The sequence below is a fragment of the Prorops nasuta genome, unplaced genomic scaffold (genome assembly GCF_024137725.1).
Source record: "Prorops nasuta isolate Cenicafe-Biocafe unplaced genomic scaffold, Cenicafe_Pnas_1.2 PNAS00021, whole genome shotgun sequence".
Lineage (NCBI taxonomy): Eukaryota > Metazoa > Arthropoda > Insecta > Hymenoptera > Bethylidae > Prorops > Prorops nasuta.
The window spans coordinates 296,261-311,441 of NW_027116818.1; the positions used below are offsets into that span (position 1 = coordinate 296,261).

At 41.5% G+C, this 15,181-nt stretch overlaps 2 protein-coding genes across 12 annotated transcripts in view; one reads left to right on the forward strand and one right to left on the reverse strand.

Moving 5' to 3' along the window:
• The window catches only part of S6KL (S6 Kinase Like), a 36,267-nt gene extending 27,685 nt beyond the window's left edge, over positions 1-8,582 (forward strand). Inside the window, exons 8-9 of the mRNA XM_066739508.1 lie at positions 7,659-7,886; positions 7,983-8,582. Coding sequence (XP_066595605.1) covers positions 7,659-7,886; positions 7,983-8,111 — 357 coding nt within the window. The 3' untranslated portion in view covers positions 8,112-8,582. The remainder of the gene's footprint in view (positions 1-7,658; positions 7,887-7,982) is intronic.
• A 1,042-nt stretch (positions 8,583-9,624) lies between these two features.
• Positions 9,625-15,181, reverse strand: part of LOC136781145 (phosphatase and actin regulator 1) — a 155,896-nt gene continuing 150,339 nt past the window's right edge. For all 11 annotated transcript variants that reach the window (XM_066739899.1, XM_066739902.1, XM_066739900.1 and 8 more), the window contains one exon: positions 9,625-15,093. In XM_066739899.1, the coding sequence (XP_066595996.1) occupies positions 15,078-15,093 (16 nt within the window). In that variant the 3' untranslated portion in view covers positions 9,625-15,077. The remainder of the gene's footprint in view (positions 15,094-15,181) is intronic.

The following is a 15,181-nucleotide window of genomic DNA, read 5'->3' on the forward strand; positions in this document are numbered from 1 at the left end:
AACATCCTCGGCATCTACACCATGCAGGAATCACGGAATTTCCCAATCGTTCGTCCCTCTTCTTTTCCAATTGCAAACGAACATCCTTCGGTTCTCAAAAACTATGTATATATATGCATATATATATGCGCTCTGAGAGTCGATAGAAACAGCCCTCGAGAGAATCGAGACGTCCATTTAAATCCTGATGAAAAAGTGAGTTATCGACTCCTGGATTGGGTGGGATATCCCCCAGCCATCCCTGGTGGTCGCGCGGGTACCCGTGTCTCTATTCGGGATTCGAGCTATACCCGGAGGGAGACTCGCCATCTCTCACTGGAATATATTTATACGATATATATGTATATGTACACTTTTGTATTTCATAGTTAGTGGCTCGGACGCCGGGGGACGGGAGTATGTACGGGAGTTGTCCGTTGGAAAAACTCGTTAACCGATCCGTTCATCGCGTACCCCGCTCTCATGGCTCGCACCATCGAAATTCGAAATATCCTATCCTCGGCTTCATCAAAATTGTGTAATAGTGAAAAGAGCACACATTGCATGTACAATACTTATATAGCTATTAATTACTAAAACGAATCAACCACACAATTAATACGATTAATGAGCTGTCGCCTCACTTTTATATGGACACTATAAATACATTATTGCTCTTCTTGAATAAATCATTGAAGAGAGCATACATATATATATATATATATATAGGAGTCAACGGAGCTCGCTGTGCGATTCATGAGGAGATGATGATTGAACGAGAGGGGGAGTTTGCATGGTTGCATTGGACAAAGTACGTCATTTATTTATAGAATAGTATTAGGTGCGCGTAGAGTGCATTGGTATGAGTTGTTGGCGTATAGGGAAGGACGAGTGATGGGTATCGCGCGCGATATGCGCGTGGAAGGCTTTAGCGACAGACGGAATGATCGGTGAGAAGGTTGGTGAACCTGGCGAACGAGGCAAAACCTCGAAGGTCGCAGCGAGCAGAGTCTCTCTGGCTTCTGCTTACGCTACGCTGGTCGCTCAGCAGCAGCAGCAGCACCACCACCACCACCACCACCGCCCGCCCGCCCCATAGCGACCGGTTGTTGCACATCCCGCGCGCCGCGGCCTCAGGCGCCATCTCATCGAGGGTGACTCTTTTTCTTTTCTCAAACCTTTTACCCCCTCTCTAACCACCATCCCTTCCAGACCACTCCATTTTCTTATCCTCCGCGAACCGCCAGTCCGTATACGGAGATTCTCACCGATACGGTTGTGCTGCTGCTCCGAAGCAAAAACCTAAACCTGATCCTCCAGACGCTTCTTCTTCTTCTTCTTCTACTTCTACTTTATAGTTTTTTCTTCTTTTTCACCTACAACTCCTCCCACCATTCGCCCATGGCCTCCCCCCTCGTTTAGCCTACTCTTGGCGTACCCCTCCACCTATTTTCTCTCACTTGTTTATTCTCGAAATAATTCTTTTTATTCCCCCTCCCCCTATTCTTTCAATTGTACTGCATCCTTTGAAAGCTCGAGCATTTTCGCATAGGATAATTTTATGTAGGTATATGTATATACGTGTGCATGCATGTGCAGGCGGATCTCTCAGTGTCTCGACTGTCCATCGATCCAAGAGGTGCAAGTTGCGGGTAGTTTGTCTATTTATGGAATTCGATGGAGGATGAAGAGCGTCGGAGAGACGCCAGTTTTCTCAGGAACGATGGAGTTGCAGGTGAGGCCGCGAGCAGATAGCTGCTATCTGCCTCGACAACGACCAATTACGCGTCCCTTCCTCTTTTTCTTCTTCTTCGATTCCTCCGCCTCCAGAGTGACTCTATTTATAGATCCTAGATTATTATCCTCGCGAGTTTTCTGCCTATCGACCGCCATTAGTCCATAAGCTCGCTTAACAAACATCTTGCTATTTTCTCCTCGTTGAAATTGCACAATCTTCCTAGCTATACTTTTTTCATCTTTTCTCCAGCCAATTGTGCGAATTGGTCGAGGAAAACAAGTTGAAACGTTTTCACAGAGATCCGTTGCCGAAGAGCAATTTCAAGGTTACCCTTATAGTGCAGTGTGTTCTCTCGATGATTTCTAGAGATCCTGTCCGCCATCGATCCCTCCGGCACGGCATGTCGGCGGCCGAGGTACTCGCGCGCGCATTGCCACGTACGGTTCGACGAGGGGGTTTATCGCGTGCTAGCGGCCTGGTTTATAAATAGCTCGAAAGAATCGCGAAGGGATTACATCGAGTGGCTAATACGAGAACATTGGCTATTACTTGTGGCGCCAGCTCGCAGCATGCAACTCTCTAATGGCGAAGCTGCGCTTAATGGGAAGTTAATGTCTGCCATGTGCTAACTACGACCGGTCCTCCTCCTCCTCCCTCTCCTACCTCTCCCTCCCCATCCCACCCCTTTCCCCTGCGCGATCCTTCTTTTTCAATTTCCTCCCCCTTTCCTCTCGTGCTCACCTTGAAGCACCGCGACAAATTCCTACACATCTCTTTCTTCGCTTCTTGCCTTTTCTATACTCGTCTCCTTACACTATATATATATATATACACCTCTATAACGAGACATACCCTCTTTTTCATTCCAAAGTTCCTATTTTCATTCCCTGAAATAGTCTCCTCTTCCATAATTACGTCTTCCATTATTACACACTTATCAAACTATAAATCGATACATCGCAGCATTTTAACTATCTTCCACCAAGGATTTTTGCACTTTTTTTCCTACTTTTACATTAGATTGACGTAATCATTCCTTCGACAAACGAGGATTCAGTCCAGCTGAAACTTTTTCTTTCTCTCATTGTCCTTGAAGAGCACTCTTGTAGCACCCGGTGGTGTTAATAAGAAATGAGTACATCGTGAAATTACTAAATAATTCTTTTCTTACGCATTTACATTCGTTGATTCAACGTGTGTGTATTTTAGGTTACAGCAATGGTATGGGAGAGCAATAAACGAAGCTTAGTGGGATGCATGCTTAATGTATATACATATACGTGTAACTAAGCTTATGTATATTAATAGTATATAAAATGTTATTCTTCGTACTGGACGTGGAACAAAGCTAGAGACCAGCCTGTAAATTTTCTTCTCACTGCAACGTGCTGATTAAAAATGGTCCCTCGTAAAATACAAAGTCCTTATTTTCAGTTGGAATTGGCTACTGTACGCGTCCAGTTCCTCCTCGTCTCGAACGTAATTGCCAATTACTTACAGCTTTCGAGAAAAGACGAAGGGTGCGCGCACGGATGCAAAAGGATGTCGAGTGCAAGGCTTTGACTCCAGAGATCCTTCAAGGACACGACGATTCCTTGCATTTACCGATCGTTTAAAAATATATACAGTCCAGGAAACATGCCATTACTATTTTCTACAACTTTTTTTCCTCCTCGCCTTCAAATCTTATATCCCAAACAATTTTATTGCTCCCAATCACATTTCTCTTCTTTCATTTTAATCTCACCAAACCATCTTCATAAACTACCATAAATTTACAGCATCGATCCGAATCAATTATGATTTATGAAAACTTACCTATACAAATCAATCATTATCCTTATCTCAAATTTTCCTATTTTCAGAAAGTCATTTGTCACAATTTACTTGTGGTAAAGTTTTGCAAAAATTGCTAGTAATTAACTGTGGTTGGCACCTATGGTAGTGGTGGGTCGTTGTGCGTCATCTTTTATTATTTGATTGAATTGAAATATATTTCCCTAGAGTAGTCCTTCTCTCTCTCTCTCTCATACTGTATCATACAATAAATAAGAAGAAATGTGTTATTTTAAAGATGGCAGAGAGTCTGCGTTATTTGATGGTCCCACGAGAGTTCTCCAAGGTGAAAGGTTTGCATAGGTTATGAACATTGGTTTGCAGGGTTCGTTAACGAAGCGAGACGAAGATTTGTATAAGTTTGCCTAGCAATTAGCCATCGGCCAAGTGGAATTCATTGGTTAATTTGCACTCCTTTCGGCTTCTATCGTTCTCGAGTGGTTTACTTGCCTCCGAAAAAATTCGAAATCACACCAAGTAAAGAGGAATCACACGCATCCTCCTATCTTCCGAGGGATTCCGAGAAGGTTCAACGTACTGGATTTTTCGCGTCTCGAGAAGGCCTTCCTCAAGGTCCCTCGGGACTGACTAACCACTGCAGGATAAATCCAAAGGATGCTATATACGATAAACTCCCTATAGTCCTCTTTTTCAATAAAAAAAATAAAAAATAAAAATAACAAATCTCTTCATTACCCTCTCGCGACGTAAAAAATAAATCAAGAAAAATCACCTCCCCCCCCCTCCCCTGGCCCTCCTTTAGTCTCCCTGTAAACTACCTCCTTGAAAAAATATTCCATAACAATATATATTTTGCTCCTTCGCATGCTGCAAAATCAATTCAATGTAAGACTCTTTCAAGCTTTGCTGATTCCTAGAGATTGACGCTTGTCTATCCAACATCGATCCTGACACCAAAGCATATATGTAATAATCTATTCCGTTTGATTATATAATTTATTTCCGATAAAGTGGACTTTTCTAGGTCAATGAACTTTGCGATCGGAATGTACGATTTATATTTCGAGTTCGAGAAATCAAGCGACTTTTTGTGCGAGGCTTCGATAGTGTGACATTTATGTCTGGCATTCTAATTACGGGTGGTAAATATCGAAAGTCCGGATCGTTAAGCGCGCATTAAAAGACCAGGCGTCCCCGTGACTCGACACAGTTATGAACTTGACGCATACTCTCGATCGAGCACTTCGCCGAGCACAATTCTACAGTGTATCATATCACCTTGCAAGGTGCTCCAGTTAAACTGGCCCAACTCTTTCACACCTATACTCTACCGGTAATATTTTTTAAACTAATCTTTTATCACCCTGTCGTGCTGTATCGAGAGGAGGGTGGAGAGGAGGGGGGGGGGGGGGGGAGGAATGAGAAAAATTTGTCTAAACCTAAAAGACTATATGTATATGTATATAATAATTAAATCGATCTCGAAGATGGAAAAAATATTTGCAAAAGTTGTTAAAAAAAGTGGAAGATTCGCCTACATGTATGAGTGATATTGTTTGGATTTTTGGATGTTTAGCGCGAGGTAAGAAGAATATGACGAGATACAATATAGAATGAATGAATGAACGAACGAACGATATGGGAAGCAGATGAGTCTCGAGTTTATAGTTTTGTCGTGCCAGAGCGTGCAGTGTCTCGTGGAATGATCTATGCAGGAGTCACTCGCGTTCAAAGCCGCGTCTTATCTTCGATCTCGCAATGATCCTCTTGTGTACCGTTATTCTCGGTCAAGGTCCTCACCCGGGATCCAATTGGAATATCCCGTTCTCCTCGACGAACGATGATCCAACCAACGCTTTCCTATCATAAGCCAGCCCACCACCCTATAACCATTTCTCTTTTTCTCCACTTTTTGCAATTGCATCACTGCCCATGTAACCATGCAACCTCTTTAAGATTACTTTGCTTTAAATTTAATCGCAAGTTTAATTTTAAGGCACATCTGAGACATTTGTACATCATAGGTCCCATCTTGCGTGCGTGCTTTAATAACTCGCCATCCATCTCTCCGCTGCCCTGAAACAGAGAATTTGTAAAAATATAGCGAGTGATCGACTGTAATGAAGTCGTTTCTAAAAGATTACAAATTATCATTGGAGTTTATTAAAAAGGAGCGAAAGGATCGAGAGATAAGTATGATGAAGAATGTCCTTTTTCACGAGTGAAACACGAGGGATTATTAACGATATTATTGCGCATGCCGTTGAGAAAAGTGAAGAAAAATTGGAGAGCCGTAGAGTTGCGTGTACTAAACTTAAAGATTAATTCGTCGCGTAATTGCGGTACAAGGGGATTGCACGGTTAAAGAGCAATTCTCTCGCAATAAAATTATCTCTCCTCCCCCCCATACTATTCGTGCGGGAGACCCATCTCGTCTTGGCATTATAAACTGCATACGTCTGCAAATAGATACACTGCTCTCTATAAAGTCCATCTTCCATATAAATTACTCTCGCGTGCATCGTAGATATACATATATAGGTGTATCGCTATAAAATTCTTTTATAGTCAAACTTGCGACAAAAGACAAAAGATATAAGGATGGAAACTATATTTTCCTTCATTTTTACTCATTAACAACTTAATTATAATAATAACAAATAAATATTACTAATTATGTTCTCGATAATTGCAATTATATTATAGATATAAGGATAATGTTTAAGAGATGTCAATAATTGGTCAGGTTTTATAGGATAATTGTGGTGCGATATACAGCTTCCAAGAGGTTCGAAAGATCGTTTCTTAACATTTGATGCAGGATGATTCGATGTCGTGACTTTTGGATTAACGACCCTAGCGGAGCTCTCGCGCGATTCATACTGCACAACTGCAGCTTGGTATTTACCAGAATGTGTCGTAGCTCCTAACGTTTCCCTCCCCCTTCGCGTCTTCTCTCCAATTGCTCGTCAGCCTGTTGCCTGCATGGCCATTCATGAAAAATAGTGGACAAAAAATCCTTCGCAAAGAAAGAGCGTTAAATTTTCTTCTCACTTAGGCTCGCGCTAAGCTTTGTTCTAAAATAACTCTCCGTAATACAGATTCATAATTATCGCTGGAATACTTTTTTATTATACATCAAATAGCGGTCTCTATAAGCTATACGTACAATATAATTTAAATAATTAATTTCAAATTAACTTAATCGTTAAAGGAGTTGTCCAGTAATCATGCATGTACTGTAATCGCTATTAAGAATCAAGTTTTTCCAGTGTACATATAACCATAGGCAATCTGCTGGCGCACGATGCTTTTCAATGACGAGGGGAGCAAATGACCGAAGACGTATACGCACAGAATCATCCCAAGACTGAATTTGTAAGGCTGCGCCAAAGATAAAAGTGGCATGAGAGCTAGGTGTTTTAAAAAGGGGAGGAATCGATTTGAATTTCGACTGATAGTAGAATAAGCAAGTCTCTTTTTTTATATAAAATTTCTTCAAGATTCTTGAGAGAAGATGTAGGAGGATCGCAATGTCGTATGGGATTGATTTTGAGGAGATGTTTGCTCGTTGAGAGAATCTTAGTAGCTTACAGCAGTTGCGAATAGGTTGAGGGTCGTGTGTGGCCGTTGACCCGTTGGTTTGCTCGCTGTCGAGATATATAGAGGGGAGGGGAGTCGAACGGTGCGCGTACCCGGCGACCGACGTCCGGCGACCGGCGTCCGGCGGCCGGCGATCGACGTGTACCTGGCATATACCGCATTCGCCGAAGACGCGCGACAAGCCTAGGCAGCATAGAATCCACATTGGCAATAGCTCCCCTAGTTTACCGACGCGACGTTTCACTCGCAAAGTAAACATTTATGCAGAACACGCGAGGAGGATCCCACTGCAAAAGCTTTATCCCGAGACCTTGAACTTCGACTCGAAAGCATCTGACTCGACTCCCGGCATTCAACAATGCTTAATTATCACCTGCCGAAGACCTTCTATTTCCTCTCTCTTTATTTTATCACCCACACAAACTCCCCGTTTTATACGTCGGGACTCCTTCATCGTTCCTCCTCTGATTTCTAAGATAATTATAACGAATCTCTTCAAGGTATGTTTACTCAAGTGTAACTATTTCTGTATTTATTGCAGTATCCGTCCACAACACGTTGTGATATCTTGGAGCATCAGAGCGAATTGACATATACGTCCCCGGCTGGTACTTTACCAAAAGAGGCTGAGGAACTATCATCGGCTGCTAAGGATCTACTGAAACGACTTCTTCAACCGGAACCAAGGCTGAGACTCAAGAGTCTCCTAGGCTTGAGTCGAGTTGCCTTCTATATGGGCCAAGATCTACAGAGTTACATGTTGAAGAAGGTCCGAGTCTGAACCTTGCATCTTGTTCCATTTTAAGTAACGCAATTTTTTTCTTCGCCACAATTATCCTAAGAAATGAACAATTTCCTTTTACAGGCTTCTCCCTTTCGACTACTCGGTAGAAGACCTCAAGCAGATAAACTCTCGGATCTAACCAACGAGTTTTCCAGTTTCGACTTGCCTCCTAATAGTACAAATGGGACAGGGTATTCTACTTATGTCTAGGTGCAGCTTCTATCAAGTGACACACAATTCATTGTTAAAACTTGAAATTTTAATTCATTCCCTAGAGATTCAAGCTGATGTTAAGTATGTAATTGTTTAAACGATATTCCTATATCGATAGTCTATACAATATGTCTTATCTGCAACGCATTCTCAGCAATCGACGCCATCCGCTAGATTTAAGATTCCGATTAGCCTAATTTTATTATACCTCAATCGATGAAAGCGCATATTTGTTACGCACAAATTCTTTCTGTTTTTTTTTGCTAAATATTCAATATGAGCTTCTGAAGCTAGTTTAGGTGATAAGATATTGAAAACAAAAGAATCAAGTCAGTGCAATAGACGTAAATGCGCACCTTACCTCAAATGTATTGTGATCGTGTAGTATATAGTTTATGCTAAGTAGGTTTTATTTGATAAGCTGCAAGTAAAACGAAATGATTCAAATAAACAATATATATAACTATTCGTCTTTCAACTATTTAATACAGCTGTAGGTGAGGGAGAACGAGAGGTCGAATGTGATCTTTTATTACACGAGTCTTAATTTGATAAATATTAAAAGTATAAGAGAGAGAGAGAGAGAGAGAGAGAGAGAGAGAGAGATCGCGTTATGTTAAATTTCTGTAGGTACTGTCGAAAAATTAAATTTTTTTTTAACATTTGTATCGTGGAGTATGCCCCCTGTCGACTGTAATTACAGAAACAAACAGAAGTAAATGATGGAAAGACTCGTGCAAATTCACTCCAAGGGATGGAATAGAAAGGGAATGAGAGGGTGACCCCATGCAATCCGCTTAAACGCCCCCCACTCGTCAGCGACCTAAAAAGAAGGGCCCGGGTGCCTTGACGAATATTTACCATGTAGATATTATATTTGTATTACCGGGGGGTGGGAGGGGTTGTCCAATCCTCGTACCATCTGTCATTAAGGGGGTAGTAGTGGCCGGTGATCCAAACTACCGACGAATGTCCGAAATTCGATGCACGTTAGTTTATTCAACACTACTGCTACAATCTATATTTTGCAATATGCTAATATGATCGCGGTCTAAGCGGTGCGAACGCGACTCGATGATCGGCCGCAGTTGTCGCGTCATTCGCGGTGGGATCGACTGAGTCGGGTGGTAAAGGTATGTATATGTACTTGGCGCGTTATCTGTAGGACCCGCGGGTAACTACGCACGACGTCACGACCACGCGGCTGAATGTTTGATCTCGCGCGCGCTGAAGAACAGTTCGTGACCCGCGTGCCGCGGCTCTTTTCCGCTTTTCCGCCAATGGCCCATCCAAGCTCCAATCGCCTGGCGCTAGGAAATTGCGACGTGTCATCGATCGATAATTCCCCAGTCCTGAGCGATTCTCTGGCTTAGCGCTTGAGCTGAGATCAGCAAAGCCCTAAGCTGAAGCATTCTGTAACATTGCGGTAACGCAACGTTACAACGTATATACAAAATTTAACAGATTAGGATTCAATGAAATAAATAATTTTTCGTCCGTATAATTTCAGTTTACAAAAGTTTTAATTTTTTTAAGAATAGTTAACAGTATTTTTTATTTGTTACAGTATCTCATTGATAATACAATAAATTGCGATAATCGTAGTGCATAAAAACTAACGACAAAACAGAATGAATCTGATTTGAAAACGTGTCTTTCGAAACTTAATGCAAAGAGAATATCGGACTTTTCTTTTTCGCAGATATTCATATCATATCCTATTTTCCCTTTGCGCTTGCGTCCGACTTTTCTTCAAGGAGATCCTTTTCACATTTTTAGAAGAAACATTAATTTAATTTCACAGAGTGTAATAATTATATACATTATTACTCTTATGCTTAGAGTGGTTTTCTCAGTTTCATATAATACAAGATTTTGTTCATCAATCATAAACGCAGAACTTTAAAAATTGGCCACTGGCAAATGTCTGAAAGACTAATTTCTTTATAAGCGATACAGAAGTATGAAAATGGTTCTCAGCATTCGTCCAATTTCCAATATTAAAAATAAGACTTTGCTTTAACGAACAATTTTTATAGAGTTGGATAATTCATACATATAGCTTAAAAAAAGGCAATAATAATTTTCATCTTACGCTTGCATTAATCTCATAGATGATGTAACATCAATATCCATAGATAAGAGCATTGGAGATAAACACTTACCGTGTTCCGCTAATTATTTGCAATATTTCACAATGTTTGGTCAGCCAGATACCAATGAAAGTTCGCGTTCGAAAATCTGCTCTTCCGTTTTAACACGTTATCTGGATATATCAATCTCGAATGCAAATCGTCGATAGGACAATCCGCCGCTGCTCAATTACAAAATAGAACAAAGTTAGATTACTATTAAAAGGATTCCATCCCGAGAGGTATAGTCATTTTGGTAAAAATCGACAGGCTGGTATTTTGCATCAATCACTCGTGATAAAATTATAATAAACATCTATTAAAAATGGTGTACTACTCTTTTTCAAAAGCTGTTGCACAATGAAGCGATAAAAATTGTTGGAAGAGAAGAGGAGAGACGCGCGCGCGTTCTTCGAGGAATCGATTGAGCACGAGTTAAAATTTACTGTATAGATTTAATAAAAAATAATTATTTATAAAATTTTAGGGTAAGCGATTGATGCACAATACACACCGAGTGTCTAGAATTCGGTGACAATAAATGAGATTTGACGATTGCTGTTAACCGAGACACTCTCGCCTCGTTTCGCGTTTTAGCTCTAATAAAATTATTCTTATTGTTGTTGCTCTTGTCATTATTATTAATATAGTAATAGTATTATTATTGTTATTATTATTATTATAATTACTATCGTAAGACATTATGATACAAGTAGAATCGTCCATTTTGTTTCAGCGATTACAACTATTTTTACAGCCTGAATTTTTGCGTACTACATACTCCACTTGACCTGGCTTATTCTGCAATTTGCTAGTCTGAAAATGTTTATATTGTTCCGAGCAATATTACAATTAATTCAATCTCGCGTGACACAAGCGGACTAAAAGTTGGGAACGTCTTTTTTTCATTTTATTAATTTTCGCATTTACACTTGTGTGCTGCTCTTTATTACGAGGGCGCGCAGCACGTACAGTCGTAAAGCTTTGAACGAACCAGTAGTACATATGTACAACAGAGTTAGCGATCGTCCTAAAAAGTTGATTTGGTTCTGTCAATGATCAATCTATATTGCGCGACGAGTCCCTTGAGAAAAACGACTGTCACAATCAGAATGGGGGTTGAGTCACACGGTTATCTCGAGACTCCGTTGAAGCTTACAGAGTTAGATTTCTGAGGATCGAATCTGCTATGCGCAAAAGAGCGAGGAGTAGGTATTGTTGGAAGGAAACGCTTTGCAGAATAACAAGTCCAGCGCGCTTGCAGAACGCTAAGAAATAATAGTGAGCAGCTGAAAATTGCGTTGTTCAGTATTTGTGGGAGTGTGCGCGCGCGCGCGTGTGTTTGTTATCGATGTCCGTGTAAGTAAATGAATGATACAGTCGCATAATACTACAGTGTGAAACATTGAATATAAAATGGATGATGATATCTATGACGAGTAGAAATACGCGTGTATGCGATGAGTAATTGTATGCTTCGGTCGATGACCCATTCCGTCAAAGATGGAGAACAATTATGGATAACGTTATTTATTATCGGAGGTTCGCTCGCGCGCGCAATTCGATATAGCTCGTTTCTGCTCGCTACCCTCCCCCACCCTAAAACGCAGCCACCTCCTCGTCTCCCCAGCCCGTCATCTTCGAGCCAATTTGATAATGTTCAACAATTGTTTCATCCGTTCTCACTTTTGTACACAAAATACCAACTTTCTGTGCTGGAAAATGCACATACTGCTCTTGACGCGATATATATAATAATATATATTTATAATATATCTATATATATGTATATGTATATATGTATAATATTTATATATGTATATGGTGTGTGTCGCTTGCGCATTAGGGCTTCGTTACTTAAAAATTATTATTTGTAAGTATTTAATCGTTTACATTGTATATAATATCGTAGCGTACAACATGGATTCCTATTGCGGCGTTTCTTCAGGGAACGGAATAATCTATATTTACAGCACGCGAGTCATTTTCAATCATACGTCGCAATAAAGCCGTGTATTCACTCGGTTGTTCACGTTGGTTTCGCTAGGAAAGAGTGTGGAGAGGAAAGTGAAAAATATCGATGGCGCGAGTGACCTTGGCACGGAGCTATATAGATTTTTCCACTTTTCCCGCGTTTTCCCGTTTTCCCATTTTCCCCCTCTGCGCCATTTATTCTGCCCCCTTTCATTCTGACACGCGCACACGCTTTCGCTAGTCACACCCCACATGCACATGTACACATACACGCGTTTATTTTTATACGAATAACGCAGGCGATCCTGTAATGGATACATGAGTTTCTTCGACTACACGGTAGCCACAGCGCTCGACCAATGGAACGAGAGAGACTCGTACATCTCCCCCTGTTCTTATTGTTATTTCTCGCGCGTGTCTCCGTGGTTTTCTTTCCAAAGGCATTCGCCAATAATTGTCTCTCGACTTGCCCTGGACAACCCCGAAGCTGGCGAATTAATATCGAACTGCTGAGTTCACCGACGGGCTGAAAGATTGATCGACGATCCGATCCTCTCACCCCATTGGACGATCGTCACACTAGATTCTAAACGAGAGAGAGAGAGAGAGAGAGAGAGAGAGAGAGAGAGAGAGAGAGAGAGAGAGAGAGAGATAAACTCGAGAGACGCCGGCTCCCGGTCTCCGGATATGGTTACACGCGCTTGCTTCTCCTATGTACAATCGAACGATATGGACGGTACTCGGGGATACCTACTCCCCCCCCCCCCCCCCATAATTTATCGGAGAACGTTACTTCTCGTCGCGGCTTCTGCGCGGGGACCTTGCCGCCTTGTCAAGGTTATTATTCAACGACACACGCTCGAGATTTATCGGAAAGGTTTCGTTCCACACACGGAGGAGCTTCCGCTGTATGGAAGTATACCGTCCATGTCGATTTTCATGCACAGCTCGAACGAGGGAGATGAGCATTCCTTAGAAATTTCACAATCGAACCGAGAGAAGAAGCCTCTAATTGATAGAAGCGATTGTGCTAACAAAGAAGCAGGATGTAGATAGGGGCGAATGCGTGCAACGATCGAACGACGAGGCACGTCTCGTTATTTTCTCTTTCTCACTCTCGCCTGTTTCTTCAACGCTGAATACAATTGCGTGTACGCCCTGTATAACCAGTTTGCCCGCAACAACTTGCAAAAATTCACAGCACCTCCTTCTACAATCGAGGAGAAATTGCGCTTTTGCCGATCGACGCGCGACCATCCAAATGCGTTTAGAGTTCTAACGAGGATCGTGCGTCATTAGCAATGATAATAACAATAATAATAACAACTAACGTATACGCTAAGAATACACCTGTACAAAGTGCATTTTGCACAATGCACGGAATTTTCGGCAAACAGAGGACGCTTACTCTTAACAGCAGTGTAAGCGCGCTCTCGCTCCTCGAGGCAGCTTCGCGCGAGTCATACCTGGCAGTAACCAAAATTTATCGTTTCAAGTCATTCGTCGACTGCTCGACTAATTCTAATGCTATCCGCACACATAGGTCTTAATTAAAATTAAAACAATTAAAGTTAACTGGAAATAAAAACAAATTTTTCGTTATAATTAAAGTAAGCTGCTAAAAAGTGCACCGTCCTCCTCCTCCTAATTAAACGCCTACTGTTACCACAATCGTAATCTTTTAGCAGTTAATAATACTGATCGTTGGATATGCCTAAAAAATTTTCAACGACAAACCGTGCATCTCATAAAATGTCGTTAGGACAATGTTTGTGATTCTATGCGAGGCAATGCCAGGAGACACTACGAGCTAGCTTGACTGCAATCTAGTCTCTTGCGTGCATTAAAATTCCTTCCCACTGTTTTGTTCGCGCTTTTCGGTAAACTCCACGCTATAATTGTATCTCAGCCGGATTGTACTAAAATGCATTATCTTACCATGCACGTCGACGCGGCGACGCTACGGATCAAAGTGTAATTCAATGATTCTTGTGGTTTTTCAATCCTACGTATCGCAATTTTATTCTATACCCAATGAAGAAACGAGCCTCCCACTCGCGGCTCTCAATGGTGTATATGTATACTGACAGGACGCCAAGTAGAGAAGAATATTTTCATCTTGGGGGATTGCAAGTTATTCTCATTGATTGTTACTTATATAGAAAAATGTATGTTTAATGTACTGCAATGGTCGATTGCCTCTTCGTCAGTAATTGATAATTATACCTCGAGTAACTAAAAGTATCTTCGTAACAAGGGTCGGATATTTAAAATGAGTTGGAAGGATCAGTAAGGATTGAACCTGCTACTAGAATGAATAATTCGCAATATACATATTAGCGTAGCGCGAGAGCGTATAGGGCCTGAACAATTTTGCTTCCCTTAAATTATCGAACGTATATATATGCCTGAAAAGAATGCGAAGGTGTCTACAATGAGATTCGATCGTCGGGAGTGCACAAACGCGAGCCTTAAAGAAAAATATTTGGCGAGTGGCACGCAATGATGTTGCAGTGACCACCCTATCACAATCTTCGTCCATGTCCCGAAGACCTCTGCCGTCTCGACGCTGATATAATCGGTATCGCGCGCAGTGTCATATACCGAGGACAATAAGTAGACGATGATAATAACAATGCTGATGTTGAGAATTGCGATGTGACAGCGGTGTCGCTCGCTGACGCAACGATCCTCTCTTCTGCCATCCTCCGTGTGTGTGAGTACCGCGCACTTGATTTTAGCCGCCTGATCCCTTACGATACTCCATTATTCCAAAGCTTGGCGCGCAAAGCCATACCGCGCGCACTGCACAATTATCTACACTGTAAAACACTTATGCACTTCTAATATCAAAGTGTCAGGGCTTGTGGAACCTGAAATACCAAACGTACATACATTTTAGTCATCCTCTTCGATCAACCTCGCACTCCACGTACAGCGTACAATAATTCACTTGTCGTT